Source organism: Chrysochloris asiatica, unplaced genomic scaffold, assembly GCF_000296735.1.
Source record: "Chrysochloris asiatica unplaced genomic scaffold, ChrAsi1.0 scaffold00231, whole genome shotgun sequence".
Lineage (NCBI taxonomy): Eukaryota > Metazoa > Chordata > Mammalia > Afrosoricida > Chrysochloridae > Chrysochloris > Chrysochloris asiatica.
Window position 1 is genome coordinate 3,513,042 of NW_006408749.1, and position 18,718 is coordinate 3,531,759.

Genomic DNA, 18,718 nt, shown 5'->3' on the forward strand with positions numbered 1-18,718 from the left:
AATAATAATAATAGGAAAATCTGTGGCTTAATGTAGGTATGCCTTTAATGTCCTAACTCTCTTTCGGTCACTCTGCCCTCCTCTCCTGGTTGTTAGACGCTGTCGAGTCGATTGAGACCCTTAACGACCCTGTATAGGGTTTCTGAGAAGTGATTGGTGAGCTTGAACCACTGACCCTGCAGTTCAAAAGGCTCTGTAGTGGTGCCCCAGCCCTCAGAGCCACCTGGGACTCTTGCTAAACCGGCTATAAAAGGGAGACCTAGATAGGGTTCCCGAGGAGCAGCTGGTGAGCTTGAGCCACTGATCTTGCAGTTCATAAGGCTCTGTAGTGTGCTATCTCAACCCTCAAAGCCATGCCAGGACTCCTTCTAGACCAGCGCAAAAAGGTAGACCCAGATAGGTGCACATCCGTATATCAGCCTGGGCTGAGCGCATGGTTTCTTGAGGATTTGCTGGTGGGCGTGAATCACCGCCTTTGCAGTTCAATAAGCTTTGCAGCAGGGTGGGTCACATGGGGGTTCTGGGAGGCTGGGTGGGGCTCTAGCTTGTTATGGCATGTGGGCGGGGTCAACGGGGTACGGGCGTGCTGTCCGAGTCAGAGGGAACAATCCCGTGGGGGAGCCTGGTGGGACTGGTGGGCGGGGTTGGGTCACGAGCGATCAGTCAGGCAGTGTGGGGCTAGCGTGGGTCCTATGGGCAGGGCGGTGCTCGCGCGAGGTCCTGCAAGCACTGCGGGGGTTTCAGAGGTGGGTGGTTGGGCAGCCCGTGCGGGGCTCTAGCTTGTTATGGCGCGTGGGCGGGGTCATCGGGATGTATGCGCGCTCTGAAGGTTAGGGCATGCTCTGGTGGGTGTTTGCGGTCCAGTCTGGTCCAGGTTAGGGAAGGTGGGGGTGCAGGGATCGAGGGGGTAATGGGGCAGGTGAGAGGCCACTTGGCTGGGCGGACACAGTCCTTGCCCGATGACATCAGACAGTCGCCGTTTGTTTTTTTTCCCTTTTTTCTTTTTTTTTCCCTCCGCTGCCCACTGCAAGTGCCAAAATTACTCGGTGGGGCCCTCACTTTCCCTTCCCCTTGTCTCCAGTGGCTCCCCCTGTTCAATAATTACTGAAAGCTCTGCTTTTGAGTTGGTTCCAGCCCCGCCCCCCAAGCTCAAAGGAGTTGGGGCTGTACTGCACGCAACGGCGGGTACAAGTTTAAAAAGCCAGTAGTTCCTCAGTACAGTGATTTTTTTAAAAAAAAGTTAGTTTAAGATTTTGAAGTACTGAGACTTATGGTGGCTGTAAGGGTGTGGGTTCGCCACAGGAAGGTTTCTTTCGTGAGTTCTCCTCCCCCGAACCCCGAGCCTCACTCACCCGTGTCGTTTGGCCGTCTGGCAAACCGGAAGTCCAACATTTAGTTTTAAGGGGCTCCTCTCCCTTTAAACTTTTAGCAAATCTATGAGTATGCTTAGTAGAACCCTCGGGGGAAGGGGGGCATGTCCACTCCTCAGGCACCCTCTCTAGTCACCAGAATAGAGGTGCTTAGACAGCGAGAGTCCAATGAACAGAGGAAAGAAGGAGAGAAAAATTGTCCACACCTTTATATCCTAGGATGTGTCACGTGTCAGGCATGGCTCTGATCCTTCCCCTGCTCTGTCTCGACCAAGATGAGCTGCTGAGGATGGCTGATCAGAAAAAATTCCAGTTTTCTTGCTTCTGCTACAAATTGCAATGGCTGTAAGCCTTCATACTTTCTAAATATTCCTTTATATGTAGTTCAGAGTTCTAGGACCATCCCCTAAACCTGCTTCATCCAGTATTCTGTGTGATTGCTGACAGAGCTCCTCACTGCACTTCTCCCTGATCCGCCATCAAGTCCCGTCCCTCCCCCCATAAGTTATTTGTTGAAAATAAGAAGTTATTTGTTGATTGAATAACAGCTCACAAGGCTTCAAGAAAAGGGAATTATGTCATTTGGATATTGGCAGGGTCTTTTGGAATTGGTTTGCTTTTTCTGAATGGATGATGTTATATTCCTTTACATTACTGCCAGTCCAAATTGCAGTGGTTACTACTTGAATGCAGTGTTTACTACTAGCTGTTCTATTGACAGATACAAAAATTCCCTAAAAGTGAAAGTGAAAATCTGAGCATTTAAAATCTGCCCCCAACTGTGAAGGAACTCTGGTGATGCAGTTGATTAAGTCTTAGGCTGATAACTGAAAGATCTTCAGTATTGTGTAGTATTCTATTGGGCATATGTGCCAAAGTTTGTATCCATTCTGATACTCTCCGTCTCTTGATTGGTGCATTTAATCTATTTACATTCAATGTAATTGTAGATAGGTGTGAACTGATTGCTGTCATTTTGCTGCCTGTTTTTTTGTGGTATTGTTAGTGTCTTTGTTCCACATAAATTTCTATGCTGAGTTCATTTTGTTTGTGGGTTTTCCTTTCATTTTCTTCATTACTGCCGTTGCTTTGTTGTTGTTGTTGTTACGTTTTGTTGAGTCACTTCTGACTCATAGCGACCCTGTATAGGGTTTCCAAGAAGTGACTGGTGGGTTTGAATCACTGGCCTTGTGGTTAGCAATCCAGTGCTAATCCTACAGTGCCACACCAGGACTCCTTTAATGTTTATAAAATCTTTCTGATTTTTCCTCTTTTATTTTGATATGAAGGTGTACGAATTTTCTTTGAGGTTTCCCTGTAATACATTAAGTTTTTTCCAAGTTTAAAAGAGTCTGTTTTATCTTGAAATCTACTTGACTTCTTTGCTGTTTGGAAGTTCTGTTTCTACACTCTTCCAACCACACTTTTTGCTCTGTAGTTGACTTCATTATTGATATCTCTGGTTCCATATTTTCAGTCTTGAGGGTTTGTTTTGCTTTGGATACTTGTGTATTTGGGTTGAGTTCTGGGTGGTGTTGTCATGTATACTAATATCAGTCCAAAGAGCACTCTTTAGCATTTAAAAAAAAATAAAGTTGCTCTGGTTATTACAAATTCCTTTAATTTCTGTGTATTAGTCTCCTTCTTTCACTGTTCCTACTAAGCTTCTCCTCCTAGTAGGTAATCAATGCACTTCTCTACCCTTTCCTCTGAAGCTCAGGGTTCCCGGATTTCCTCTGTGTCTGTTTCATTTGGTCTCCCATATCTTTGTTTTAGAGCAAGGATGGGGAACCATTTGTGTGCCAAAATTTATAACATCATTCGCGGGCCATACAAAATTATCAACTTAAAATTAGTCTGCTATATTTGGTCAAGCATTTAACTAACTCACCCCTAATGTGATGATTGGTACTACAGTTGCCTTGGCAGGGCCAGACCAAATGATTAGTGGTTACAAATCAGGCTGCTAATCTCACTGTCAGCAGTTCGAAACTACCAGCTGTTCTGCGGGAGAAAGATGAGGCTTTCTGCTCCTGTAAGATTTACAGCCTCGGAAATCCTGTACAGGGTCGCTATGAGTTGGAACCGACTCCACAGCACATAACCCCACCAACACCACCAACACCAACATACGTCCCATGTGCTGGACATTCACCACTCTTGTTTTAGAGGGTCTGTATAGCATGTCTGCCTAGTCTGCGATCTTGCTGTAAGCTCTCTTTTAAAGTTTGTTGTTGTCATTATGTGTCATTGAGTCGGTTCCGACCCATAGCGACCCTGTATAGGGTTTCCGAGTAGCAGCTGGTGAGCTTGAACCACCGATCTTGCAGTTCAAACGGCTTTGTAGTCTGATGCATTAACCCACAGTGCCACACCAGGTGATTTTAGAGAAAATAATCAATCCAATTTTACTTAACAGATAATAAGCTAACAATTGGAACTTGCTAGTTCGGAATGGGATACAGACTGAAAATACAAAGATTCAAGAAGTCTTGACATTAAAAGTATGGACGACAAATCCAAACCAGTTAGTTCAGCGGAAAGTTGTACATGTTGGGAGACGTCCATAAGTAGATCAGAAACTTAAGAGGAACAGAATAGAAGTAGGAATTGCAGTCATCTGGACATTTGCTTAAAGTTACATCTTTGAGATGATTCATCTTTCAGAATGTTGTTGTTGCTGTTCCGATTCATAGTGAACCTGCACAGGGTTTCCGAGGCTGTAAATCTTTACGGGAGCAGAAAGCCTCATCTTTCTCCCACAGAACATCTGGTAGTTTCGAACTGCCAACCTAGAGGTTAGCAGCTCTATTTGTAACCACTACGCTTACCACTCTGGACTTAATTAACACCAGCAAAGAAACACTGAAGGGTGAACCAAAAAGGAGAAATCAGCGACATCATCCTGTATGTCACAGGCTGAATTTTAGTACCTCAAATTGAGCAACAGCAAGTTTAGCTCTTCAGCCTCATCTATGTCTTTAAAACATTTCTAAATCTCGATGGGTGCCCCATCCTGTCCCCACTCTTCGGCCTACACTTCCCTTTTGTCTCCCTTTCTACTCATCCCTTGCTTGACCTTTAAAGTTGAGCTGAAGCCCTGACCACCTCTAGAAGCTTGCTCTGCCACTGACTACAAAGCTAGATTAGATGGTTCTTTTCTTGTGCTCTCATACTCCCTAGCACTGTTTTATAAAGGCACATATAACACTGTAGAGGGAAGTGGCTAAGAGCAAACTTTTAGACTACTTATTAACGCTACGACTTTGGTAAAGTTACTTAACCTCTTAAAGTTTCAAGTTTTCTAACCATTATTGGCAGGATGAATACCAATCGCTAACATTTATTGTGCTCTTATAACATGCCAGGTACTGTGCAAAGCACTTTATAGATATCATAATGTTTGGTTTTTGGAACAACCTTATGAAGTTACTACATTTATTCTGCTGTTTTTTCAGATGAGAAAATGTGACACAGAGAGGTCACACAGACAGGAAGTTGCTGAGGTAGGATTTGCACTTAGCTAGTCTGGGGAGTCCTGGTATGGTGCTGTAGGACATGCATTAGAGTACAAAGTTGGTTTGAACCTTGAGGTTGGCAGTTCAAACCCACCAGCTGCTCTATGGAAACCCTATACAGGGTTGCTATGAGTCAGAACCAACTCTATTACACTTAACAAAAACAAGTCTGATTCCATAAGTCCTGGTGTGGCGCTGTATGATAAGCACTGGACTGCTAATCAAAAAGTCAGTGGTTCAAATCCACCAGCTGCTCTTCAGAAATCCTATATAGGGTTGCTATGAGTTGGAACTGACTCGACAGCATAAAACAGCAACAGTCTGATTTATGTGTCACTGTAGGACAAGCACTGGATTGCTAACTGTAAGACTGGCAATTCAAACCCGTTAGCCGATTCTCAGAAACGCTATACAGGGTTGCTATGATTCAGAAAGAACTTGATGGCACTTAATAGCAAAAGTGTGATTCCAGCGCCCACACATATAATCACCTCACACTATCACATTAAAAAACTACATGTAAAGTGCTCAGTACACCAGAGGTGATGACATGGAGAGACATAGCAGCTCAGGACTCTAGACTCATGGAAAGAGAAAGGCTATGTGCTGGTGGACAGGAGTCTGGCTTACAAAATGTGCCTTTTGGTTATTTAAATGATTATATATCCCTGCATATTTTTGTGTACATAAAAAAAAAAGAGGGGTGGTGGTAGAGCCAAATATTGTTAACCGATGGTGCATGGAGGGGGGATTGTAATCATTGCATTGAAACAAAGTTTGACTGGTTGAGTGCAAAACCGATGTTCTTCCATGTAAACTATGACTCAATTCACAATAAAAGCATTAAGAAAAATAGTGCTCAGTATAGTGGTTGGCATATATTAAGGGTTAACAATAGCAGCTTCTTGGAGGGTAAGGGTGCTATCTTACTCAATATCCTAATGGTATGGCACATAGGAGTTTACTATGTAAAATTTCAATAATGATAACAAAGCCATGACCTAGCAGGCCACTTGGAACCTCCTTCCTGGCCATCACCATTCATTTACAGTACACCTACTTCAGCAAGAGTGATGCTTCTGCTCATCTTTCAATCCATGTTTACACCCATTTATCAAGCCATGTTTACTCATCTTATTCACACAGAAACAAATTCAATCTCCATCAAAAAGCACTTCGTTTTACTCTGGCCAGGTTTTAAAGATCGCTTTTGGTTGTTTCAATCCCTGGGTGGTACAAACATTTTATGTGTGGTTACTAATCAAAAGGTTGGAGGTTCGAACCCACCGAATGGCACCATGGAAGAAAGGCCTGGCAATCAGCTTCCATAACAAGTACCACCAAGGAAATCCCCTATGGAGCTCAAGTCTCCTCTATAACACATGGGATATCCAGGCGTCAGAATCAACTCGATGGCAATGGGACTAGCGTTGCTTGTTTGTTTTATTGGTTATCTTCTGCTTTTCTCACAGATTTCAGTTCATATCCTTTCTGCTAATGTTATCACAGATTGGTGTCACTTATTTGTGTTTTCTTTGGTTGTGTGCTTCTTCCATCATCTTTTATAGCTAATAAGTTGAATGACAAGATCAAGATTCAGAAAGATTTCAACAGCTTTGAGAAATGGACTGAAATTAACAATATGAAATTTAATAGGGACCAATGTAGAATTTTACTCTCAGGTCCAGGTACTCAAGTCAAGGCTGGGGAGGTGTGAGAAAGGCCTAGGATTTTCACTGACAGCAATTTAATGTGGGTCATCAGAGTGACAGAGCTGGCGAGATATTACAGTAATCCTAGGGTGTAGCTACTAATCCTAGAAGTAGATTGGCTAGACTGAAAGATAGGACTGCTACTAGACTTTATTCTTCTACTCATTTAATTGTTCAATAGACATGTTGAGCACTGATTATGTCTTAGGCTCATCTATGGTAGGTACCAGGTGTATGAAGATGGGAGTTCAATCTGATAGATGAGAAAGACAACAAAGTATAAAAAATATAACAGGATATGATTGTAATGGAGATGTGCTTAGAATGCTGTGGAACTCACAAAAAAAAAGGTGCCTGTAACTGAAAAAGAGGTTGGAGTGGATAAGGAAAATCTTAAAAGAGTAGGCAATGTTTTTGGCAGAGCCTTAAAGGACAGGTAAAGGCTTGCCAGGGGGAGATGAGCATCTCAGGTGGAGGAAATGGCATGAGACGAGAAAAGGCCTGCAGGACTGAGACATTCTCCTGTATTTGAGGAGTGCAAGATGTTGATTATTAAGGAGGGGAATTATAGGCTGGAGAGGCAGGGTCCCAATTACCAAGGTTCTATGTGTTATGGCAAAGAGTGTTTTTACACTGGAGAAGAGTTAAATAACCTGGTGGGCATGAAGCAGGGCAAGGCAGATGGAAAATTATTTGGAAGGAAGACAACACTGGTACAGGGAAAACAGTTTAGAGGCGGTTGCACTTGCTGTTGCAACTCCTGTATAGTTGGTTCTGACTCATAGCAATCCAGTATAGGGTTTACAAGAAGTGGGTTTGAACTGCCGACCTTACAGTTTGCAGTCCAGTGCTTATTCTAAAGTGCTACACCAGGAGAGCCCTTTGAAAAGATGATTTAGATCTGAACTAAAACAGTAACATGTGTGCATGTTTGTATGTGTGTAGAGGATGGGTTAGAGAGAACTTTAGGAAACGGAACTCACAGATCTGGGTCCCAGATGACTCTTAAGATTTTGGCTGTTGTCATCTACTGAGATGAGAAATTGCAAGTGAAATAGTTTTTAGGCAAGGATGTAGTGATAAGAAATTTAATTGTGGATATTTTGACTTTGAGGTGCCTATGGCACAGCAATATGTGTTTAAGTTTGTTTTTATTTCTCTAACACGCACACATTCTATGTCATCAGAATGATACCTAGCCAATTGCTTAGCTCCATATGAAGATGAAGGCCAGGTAGTCCCAGTATAGAATAATAAACTCAAATCACCAATAGTGCTGCTATTTGGTTGGCACCATGAGTTTGCTTTAAGCTATGTGCCCTGGGGAGTTTTGTGTGTGTGTGTGTGTGTGGTGAATTGAGTAAATGTTTACAGAGCGTATCATCAGTTTTGCATTCAACAAATCATATATTTTGTTTCATTACAATGATTTCAATCCCTCCATGTACCAACAGTGAACAGTATTTATAGCTATTCACTTTAACTATTGTTTTCCACTATGTGTCATGTGTCTCCCTCTACCTTCAGCTTTCCTCCCCTAACCTCCCTCTTGTTGTCCTGTCACCCATGTTAACATGTGTCTACCTTCTAGCCCTTGAATAATTTTCCCTCCCTGCTCCCTCCTCCTGTAACCATCAGATTGTTTTATCAAGAAAACTTTTAAAAAACTTTTTACAACATTGTCTCATACAATATTTATACTTTTGTGATTAACTAATTTCACTCAGTATAATGTCTGTCAGCTTCACCATGTTGTGAGGTGTTTTGCAGATTCATCATTATTCTTCAACGTTTCATAAGAATTCCATTGTGTATAAAAAAAAGTTTGTTTAACCATTCTTCTGTTGATGGGCATTTAGGCTGTCTACATCTTTTTGATGTGTTTTTTATAGATGGCATATTGAAGCATCCTGTTCTCTTGTCCATTCTGCTTTCTCAGTCTCTTGACTGTGCATTCAGTCCATTTATACTCAGTATAATTATCAATAGGTGTGAATTGGCTGCTGTCATTTTGCTGTGTGGTTTTGTGTTTTTTGAGTGTGGTGCTGCTGGTTTCTTTGTTTTACATAATTTTGTATGCTGAGTTCATTTTGTTTGTGGATTTTCTTTTCTGTTGTGTTAATGTTTAACAAATATGATTTTCTTTTTATTTTTAATTCGTTTTTTTGAGGTTACACTGTAATTTATTAATTTCTTCCCTATTTAAAATGATGTGTTTTATCTTGAAATCTACCTGACTTTCTTTCAGTTGGAAGTTCTGTGTCTATGGTATTCCCTCTTTTAGCTTTTAATTGACATCTCTGATTCCCTATTTTCAGTCTTGTAGGTTTGTTTTACTTTAGATACTTCATTATCTGAATTGAATTCTGGGTAGTGTTGTCATGTATGGTAATCTCAGGTAGTTGTCTGCTGTTTATTGCTTCTCAGTCCAAAGAATACCCTTTGGCTTTTTTTTTTTTTTGTAAAGTTCCTTTAATTTCCATTTATCTGGAAATGTCATAATTGCACTGTTGTGTATATGATTCTTGGTTGGCATTCTTTTTCTTTCAGAGACTTGTATATGTGATCCCATTGCCTTCTTGCCTGCATGATTTCTGCTGAGAAACCAGGGCTTAGTCATATTGGTTCCCCTTTGTAGGTAAATTTTTGTATTTTGTGAACTGCTTTCAGGATTCTTGTCTTTGATTTCAGAAAATTAGATTATGATAAGTCTTGGTGATTTTCTTATGGGATCTATCTTGTTTGGGGTTCGTTTACTTTCTTGTATGCTTATCTTCTCATCTTTTATGATGTCAGGGAAGTCTTCCAACAACTCTTTGATAATTTTCTCTGTGCTTTTTATTGTCTTTTCCTGTTCTAAAAATGCCAGTCACCTATAGTAGTTACTCTTCATGGTGTCCCACATAACTCTTAGGTTTTCTTTGGGTTTTTTCATTCCATTTTCTGATTGTACTCCTATCATACTAGTTGTTGTTGTTGTTAAGTGTTGTTGAGTAAGTTCTGACTCATAGCCACCCTGTATAGGGTTTCTGAGGGTTGGCTGGTGAATTTGAACCAGTGACCTTGAGATTCAAACCAATCCATTTGGTCCAGTGCATTATCCCACAGTGTCACACCAGGACTGGTATTGAAAGATTTATCTTTAAGCTCACAAATTTGGGCTTCCATTGCTTCTCCTATACTCCTTTGCCCTTTCAATTTACTGTCCATTTCTGAAATCTTAGTTATAAATCATCTTGATTTCTAGTTGCAGGTTTTGTGTTGTTTCAAACTTTGCATTTATTTTGTTTGTTTGTTCTTGTAGTGTTTTCCTGAATTCTTCTAAAGTTTTTTTCTATGTTCTCCTTGCTGTCCTCGATCTTTCTGTCAGCCCTTTGAAGGTACCTAACTATCATTCTTTTGAATTATTTTTCAGTTTGTTCCATTAACTTTTCTTCCTCAGAAACATTTTCTGTCTCTGCATCTTGGTCATTTGTTTGAACCATTCTCTCTTGTTTCTTTGAGTGAGCTAAAATAGTCTGTTGTCTCTAGGGCATTGTAGAGTTGTCTTATTTGTATTTAATTGATGTATGTTGTTGTGTTCTTAGGCTCTCACTAATTGTGGGTATAGTTAGAGAATGTAAGTGTGTACACCATTCTTGTTCACTGTTCATGCACCTCAGTTTAGGGTGTGTTTGGCTAGTGTTGGCTACAGTCTATCATTGATCAAGTGGTAAATAGCTGATATTGGCATTTGCCCATGGGGTGGAACTGCAGAAGGTATGGTTGTGGCTGGTCTATATGGACAAAGTTACTATCTCCTGTTGGGCTGGAAAGAGACACCTCCCACACAAGAAAACAAAATAGAGCAAACAAGGAACCAACAATGAAATGATAAAATAATAAAGAAAGAAAAACAGGCAGCACTCAGGAAAAAAAACATATAAGAACTATAAAAACAAAAGAGGGGCAGGGAAATGGAGCTATAGAAGAAAATAATAATAAAGAAAATAAAAGGAAGAAATAATAATAATAATAATAAATCACTTAGAACAACTGGGGAGAGGGAAGATAAAAAGAGTGTTGTGGTGGTGATGGTTATGTGCCGTGGAGTCAGTTCCAACCCATAGCAACCCTGTAGAGGGTTTCTGAGGCTATACATGTTTATGGGAGCAGAAAACTTCATCTTTCTCCCGCAGAGTGACTGGTAGTTTCGAACTGCTGACCTTAAGTTTCACAGCCCAATTTGTAACCACTATACTACCAAATCTCCTTAAAAAAAGAGAGTAGAGAGTAGTAAAGAAAGATCAAAATGGGAATAAAAGACTACAAGAAGGAAAAGCAAAAGTGGAGATAGGATAAAATTCAAGGAATGGAAAGAGGAGAAAGAATAAACAAACAAAAAAACAATGAAACAACAAAAGGATAAAACTAAACCTAAAAACCAAAATAAAAAAGCAGTGCAGCTGTTGAACCCAGAAAGGAGAAAACTCTTGGAGACCCCTACAAGCCAAGCATCTCACACGTTTGATGTGGGAGGGATGTAATAGTAGAGTTCCAGGCCCTAGATGGAATTCCTATTGGCTTAGGTATTATCTATGTTCTGGGCACTTAATCCGGAAGTAATTCTTGGCGACCCTTGATGGAGCTGGTTTCAATGTCTGTTAGAACCACACAGCAGCTGGGGGCAGGGTGACTGGTTAAATACTGGTCTGGTGGTTCTGCAGGTTCCGTAGGTCTGGAGACAAGTCCACCTGAATCCAAGCACCTAAGTGGTACAGAAGGCCGTTGACTCACACTGACATGTCTGTGATAGGATAATATCCATACACCTGCAACTTCATATTTAGGAGGCAGCTCTTCCCCCATTGTATTTTGAGTGCCTCCTAAGCCGAGGAGCTCATCCTCTAGAAAAATATCAGACCATATTCAGTTGCTTAATAAGATTTTCACTGACCAAATTTTTCAGAAGTAGATCAACAAGTACTTATTCCTAAGTCAGTTGTAGACTGTAAACTCCACTGAAATCTATCCACCATTAAACATCCTGCTGACATTTGAAATACTGATGGCATAGCTACCAGCATCACAGCAACACGCAAGTCACCACAATATGACAAACTGACAGATGATTGGTGGTATCAGAATTTACACAAAATATGTCAATAAGTTTACATTCATCTTCTCTAATGGCTGTCTTTCTGATGCTCTTGTTTGGTGGTGGTGGTTATGAACCATGAAGTTGGTTCTGACTCATAGCAGCTCTTTATAGAATTTCTGAGGCTATAAATCTTTACAGGAGGTGAAAGCCTCATCTTCCTCATGTAGAGTGGCAGGCTAGCCACCCAACTCATAACCCACTATGCTACCAGAGCTCCTTTATGCCCTGGATAAGTAGCATGTATTATAATAGTTGCTAAGTAAATGGAACTGTAGGATCATCACTGGATTGTGAACCACAAGGTCTGTAGTTCAAACCCACCAGCTGCTCCTCGGAAACCCTAAACAGGGTTGCTATAAGTTAGGACTGACTCGACGGCACTTAACAAAAATAACAAATGAAAAGTTGGAGTTCACACACAGACACCTCAAAAGGAATGGCTGGCTATTTGCTTCTGAAAACATGTTGTTGTTGTTAAGTGCCGTCGAGTCGGTTCCGACCCATAGCGACCCTGTACAGGGTTTCCGAGGGTGTAAATCTTTACGGGAGTAGAAAGCCTCATCTTTCTCCCGCAGAGCGGCTGGTAGTTTCGAACCGCTGACCTTAAGGTTCGCAGCCTGATTCGTAACCACTATGCTACCAGAGCTCCTGAAAACATAGCTTACTGAAAATCCTATGTGGCACCGTTCTACTCTGACATACACGGAGTCACTCTGAATTGGAGTCTACTAAACGGCAACGAAAATGAATGCCTGAGTTGATGGGTTTAAAAATAAAACAGAGTTCAGAGTCAGCACTCTTTGGAGGGGCAAAATATCAGGAGGTAAAGTTGAGGTAACAATACTGCTGATTGGGTCCCAGCACATGGATACTGCTTCAGACCTGATGTCCCCATATAAAATTTCCTGTATGACTGGAACCCATTCTTATCAATTGCCTCTGCTGTGCAAGCAATGGTAGTCAAATGTCACTGGCAACAGGGGTGTTAATAAGCACTACAAGCCTTTAAGGAGGTATCGCATAAACTTCCTCAGCAGAGCTCACATGAAAGGGTAACTGGCAGGACCTGGTCTCCTCAAAGGCATCTTGTATTCAGGTGTTCAATTCTGTCTAACACTTTGATGGGAACAAATGCATTTTTCTGGTGCTCAAACCACTATGAAATGGCTCTTTATATTGAAAACAGGCGGATGTGAGTTCTATCTCTGGAATAATGCAGGAAAGGATCCAGTTCCTAGTGATGAATTGCTGTTGTACATTTCTCGTTGCCAACCTATTTGGGCTTTTATTTCACATACTTTTGGTTTTCCCCATCCAAGACTTTTCCCTGAGTTCTGGGAAGAGAGGTAGAGGTGTGGCCAAGTGAAGGTGGTAGGTGTTGTGAAAATGGGCAATGTAATGAGCCAGCATATTTCAAAGCCTGTTCATTGAAACTTAATGAGGAGGTGGTTTAAGAAAAAAAAGCTAATATTTGGGCAACATTATACACGTATGGAGTCCTGGTGTGGGCGTTGGGGGTTATTGTGCTGCACTGCTAAGTCAGTTTGAACCACAAGGTTGGTGGTTCAAGCTCACCAGCCACTCCTTGGAAACCTAATACAGGGTCGCCATGAGTAGGAACCAACTTGACAGCACTTAACAACAACAATACATGTATATCCCATTCCTACTTTGTAGATTCATAATGCATAGGAAAGGTTCTTAAAAGTCCTAAAGTAAACTTTTTAACATTGTCCCAACTATTTCCCATCTCATTTGATCACAGACAATGATACCCTTTGTATCTCTCTTTACATCCCATTGAACTGGGGTACGTGGGATTGGTTTTAGGAAATGCTGCTGGAGACAAATGGTAGGGATGGGTTAAACATTATTTCCCCCCTTTTTCAGGGCAACTCAGAATCAAATAGAAACCCTGGCCTTTGCTACTGAACACATTTCTACAGAGTCTGAATCCACTGTACTATTTTAGTTTATACAGATTTTAAAAAGTATATCTTTGTTTAATGACAAAGAATCTTGCAATCTTGTACAACCTTGGGGTCATCACTGTAAATACCAGCTATGAGTTGCACTCTCCAGAACTAGGGGGTGGGAATGGACAAAGTGTAAGAAACTGAGGCCAGGGTAGATCTGCAGAAGTTTCCAGAACCTAACACATTTCTTGACATGCACTTATTTTATTTTTGTTGGCTAATTCCCCTAAAATTGATTGGTCAGCAAATAAAAGCCATTCTGGAAACCTGAAAGTCCTAAAGAAGTAGGATTTGATTTTACAAGGAAAAGGTATGGGAGTTTCATGTGTCAGGAAGTCATGGACAAAGTCATGAACTGTCTTCTGTGTACCACATAGGAATGGGAGAGATTTCCAGTCAGTGTTTGGCACTTATTGACTTTTAGGGTTCATAACTGAAATTGTAATCCCAGAAGTTAAACTGATTCTAATCCTTTCTGTACTTTACTTCTGTGTAAGGTAAAGATACTCTTGCACTCTTCCTGGTTTTTAAGCACTTGACACAGAATATAGTTGTTAGTATTGGTAGTCACTTGTTCAGAGAAATGGCTTGTTGGTTCACTTATTTTGTGGATGCCTCTTTTTTTAATTGATGAGTTATCTACTGCCTTCCCATTATTCCTTAAAAAATATGAAGGATGTTACCAACAGAGCTCCGAACTAACTCTGTTGAGAAGGCCCTTGGTGCCTGTGTGTGTGCCTGTGTCTTTTCACCCCTCTCCTAACCGCTCTTTTTACAATAGTCTTCTGTAGTGAGAGTAGGACTTTTCTCCATTTCAGAGACCTGCATGTTGATCCAGAAGTGATCTGTGCCCACACTATCAGGAAACACAGACAAAGCTGGAGACTGAACATATGGCCAGGAAGGAGAAGCCAGAAAAAAAAAAGACAACACAGGAAAAGAGGGGGTCTTACGTGGAGAAGGCGTTGTTCTGTTTCTCACATCGGATTCCCTTGCAGTTGTTTGGCTCATCGATAGCTCTGGTCTCATAATAAAAATAAAGTTGGTTTAATCCATTGGCAAAGGCCAGTAGGACCAAGCAATAGATAAAGAGGAATTTGAGGATATCCAGCAGCATGCGCCCCAAAGAGATCTGCAGTGGCCCTAAGTGAGAGTTAGCTGTGAACAAGGAAATGAGCCGCAAGGAACTTAAAATGTTGGATATCGCAAAGAGTGCTTCGGCAATCAGGGTTGGGTGCCACATTTCCCATTCCTCCCTTGGACGAGAGCCATTATACTGAAAGAAATAAGAAGTGCACAAGAGAAGTACAATGAGCATTTATAACACTTTCCCTCTTTCCTCCCTTCCAAATCCAAATAAAACCACCAAAGTACGCTTCACACATTCATATATGCAACAGGCCCTACATATTGCACCGTTCATATTTCCCCCGCTACCCAGTCAATAAATTATGCTAATAATTGGCTCTCTTTTCCCCCATTCCCATCCAAAGATATACGTAATACATACACATATAAAAATGAATTCTTGAGCAATCACCTAGTGTAATCACCTGTGGTTTATCAACAGGCATTTTGTAACTGTGAGTTTCCCAGATTGTTTATAATTGTGAGTGCCATTAAAACAGAGAGCCTAACAGAGTGCAGAAAGAAAATCAACTGATTTCCTAATGAGATTTTAAATCAGACCTTCTACTTCAATCCTCCATTTTATTCTGAGTTCATGGAAAAATTCCATTATCTTTTCATTCTATTTTCCATGAACTTTTAGAAGCCCCCTCACACAAGGGATCGATTCAACCACCGCATTCTACAGTGTTCATCCTCACTCTTCTCTGACTTCAGTTTAGGGCTGACAGAGAATCCTTCGGAGCTTACTTCTGAATTATTCATGAAGTCTGTATTGCACTCCACACTATTGCAAATGGTATGTCTGCTTTCCAGGTAGTAAATTTAATACCCTATCACACAGTGGTATATGAAATGTATATTTGTTGTTGTTCTGTTCACAACCCTGTGAGAATGTCCCTCTAGAACAAATGAATAACCAGGGGATTGAAGGAACGGGAGAGTCAGTGGTCATGGGGTTGTTTTCTTCAGCCCTTTCCTGGACTTCTGGCTTTTGGAACATTGGGGTAGGCTCACAGAAAGATGACTTCATTGTGAGACCTGAGCTCCATCATAGACTCTGTCCTTAAAACTGCTTACATCTCTCAGTGTCACCATAAAATGAAGATAATACCTACTCCTACATACTTGAGGTGCTATATACATATCTGAAAGGTCTATGCACTTCATAAGGTGGGATAGATGCTATAGAAATACAAGGAATGGCTTTTTATTTTCTCCAGGAAAGCAGTCATTTCTGCCTGAGATTCAATCTGAAACATATTGCCTTGAGCTCTCACCTAAATATCACAATTTCTCAGCACTAAATATAAACAACTTTCCTCAGAAAATGTGGCATTGGGGGGCCAAATTATATTGCTAGCATTTCTCAAATGTGCTTCAGTCCCAACAACAGAGGAAACTGGTGGTGGTAACATAATTTGTGTACATCCAGTATATTTCACTGTCAGAGCAGTTTGGCAAAACCTTGTCGCATTTGTGCTTCTGTTTCAGCTAGACTTTCTGGTAGCCAGTTTTATGCATTCTTAGCCCAAATTTTAATTTCTACATTTTTTGTTCTAAAGAAAATATCTGTGAGGGATAGATATTTTTATGCCTATTATACAATAAGGAGCTCTGGTAGCATAGTGGTTACGAGTTAGGTTGCTCATCTCATGGTTGGCAGTTTGAAACTACCAGCAGTTCCATGGGAGAAAGATGAGGCTTTCTACTCCCATAGTGATTTACAGCCTTGGAAACCCTATGCAGGGTCACTATGAGTTGGAGCTGACTCCACGGCACACCACCACCATCACCATTATACAAATGAAGTAACTGAAATCCAGAGGGGCAGAGTGACACACTTAGTGACACAAAAGCACTATTCCCATTAAATGTCACTTATATGATATTCCATTTCCTGGAAAAGGACATCATGCTTGGTAAAGTGGAGGGAGGGTCAGTGAAAATGAGGAAGACCACCCATGAAATGGACTGACAGTGGCAGCAGCAATGACAACAATTGTAAGGATGGCACAGGACCGGGCACTGTTTTGTTCTGTTGTACATAGGGTCATTATGAGTCAGAACTGACTCGATGAAACCTAACTACAACAACAACAACATGACATTTGATATCTCAGCATAGATTTCTGATAAGCCTTTAAATATTTTGAGTTATGAGTTAGGTGTGGAAACTGCTCGATAGCAAAACAAACCTATGTTTTAAAATTAGGAAGTATGAACTAGAACATGCATAGGTCATAATTTAGGGTTGTCTCTTCCCACAGATAGAACTACAATTATAGGAAAGTATATGGTCCAGGGATAGTGAGCCTGGATTTGCATGAAACTCAGAAGTGTGAAAGATATCATAGAATGTGAGAGCTGGGAATAAACTTGGAGTTCGTCGTGCATATCAAAAACCAAACAAGTTGCCTCTGAGCTGTTTCCAACTTATGGAGACTCCATGTGTTGCAGGTTAGAATGGAGCTCCAAAGGGTTTTCTGTGGCTGAGATTTCAGAAGTAGATCACTGGACCTTTCTTCCAAGATAACTCTAGTTAGACTTGAATCACCATCCTTTCAGTTAGTAGCTGAACAGTTTACCATTTGTACCAGCCAGGGTCTCCTCATCTTGCATAGAGGTCAGCAAACATTTTGCTGCCAAGGACCAGATAATAGGTATTTTAGACTTTACAGACCATATGATGCCTTTAACAACTACCTAACTTCCCTTGTGGAGTCCTGGTGTGGGGCTGTGGGTTAATGCGCCAGACTGCAAAGCCGTTTGAACTGCAAGGTTGGCGGTTCAAGCTCACCAGTCGCTCCTTGGAAACCCTATGCAGGGTTTGTATGGGTCGGAACCGACTCGATGGCACTTCACAACAACAACAACAACAAGTTCCCTTGTAGTACCAAAGCAGCCATACACAATGGGCAAATGAATGGATGTGACAGCAGGCTGGATTTGGTCTGCAGGCTGTAGATTGTTGATCCCTGATCTAACATTGTGGTTTTCAAACTGTTTTTTGGAATCCAAGGGTTCAGTGGAGGGACCTAATGACCACTGTAGGAACCAAAGGAGAGACCCAAATGACTCATTCCTCAAGTCAAATGAAGTCTTTGAGCTCTTTATATACTGGAGTTCTGTGTAAGTGCTTTCTCCTGAAGTGGTTCCATGGAAGAAACAAGAAGTTTGAAACCACTGATCTAGTCCAGAGGTAGAAACTGAGGCTCAGAGAGGCAGAGTCATTGTCTATGGTAACCCAGCTTGTGAGTGTCAGAGTAAGGATTAAATTTAAGTTTCCTAACTCTTGGGGCAGCACTTTTGTGAAGTAAGTGTTTTTTTTCCTAGTCTATTCTTTGAGGAGAAATGCAGCTAGAAAATTGGCCTCTTAGGTCTTTCAAAGGGGTATGAACTACAATATGTCAGCCCCAAAGCAAAATATGAAAAATAATTGCCTAATATGGGGGCTAAATAGTAATAAGAATTTTGGGGGTGGGATGGGAATTGTGTTTTGAGCCAAATGCTGACTGCAGAATACAACTCAATGGATGTCAAAGTCCAAAGTCTGGCTAGATCTTGGTGGTGCCATCCTAGAAGGCAAAAGAGCAAGTATCCCTCAGTTTGTAGGATGGTCTATGAGTGTGCTGGGGGTCAGTCTGATGTCTATTTATTCTGTTAGAGTGGTCTGTGTGTATGTCTTTTGGTTCCTTTTATTGTAGAACATATGAAGTAGAATATATATATATGTTGTTGTTGTTGTTAAGTGCCGTCGAGTCGGTTCCGACCCCTAGCGACCCTGTACAGGGTTTCCGAGGGTGTAAATCTTTACGGGAGTAGAAAGCCTCATCTTTCTCCCGCGGAGCAGCTGGTAGTTTCGAACTGCTGA

General features: G+C 41.2%; 1 protein-coding gene across 1 annotated transcript in view; it reads right to left on the reverse strand.

Annotated features, from left to right (window-relative positions):
- Positions 1-18,718, reverse strand: part of TRPC5 (transient receptor potential cation channel, subfamily C, member 5) — a 244,509-nt gene that overhangs the window by 55,330 nt on the left and 170,461 nt on the right. The window contains exon 5 of the mRNA XM_006873253.1: positions 14,670-14,992. Coding sequence (XP_006873315.1) covers positions 14,670-14,992 — 323 coding nt within the window. The remainder of the gene's footprint in view (positions 1-14,669; positions 14,993-18,718) is intronic.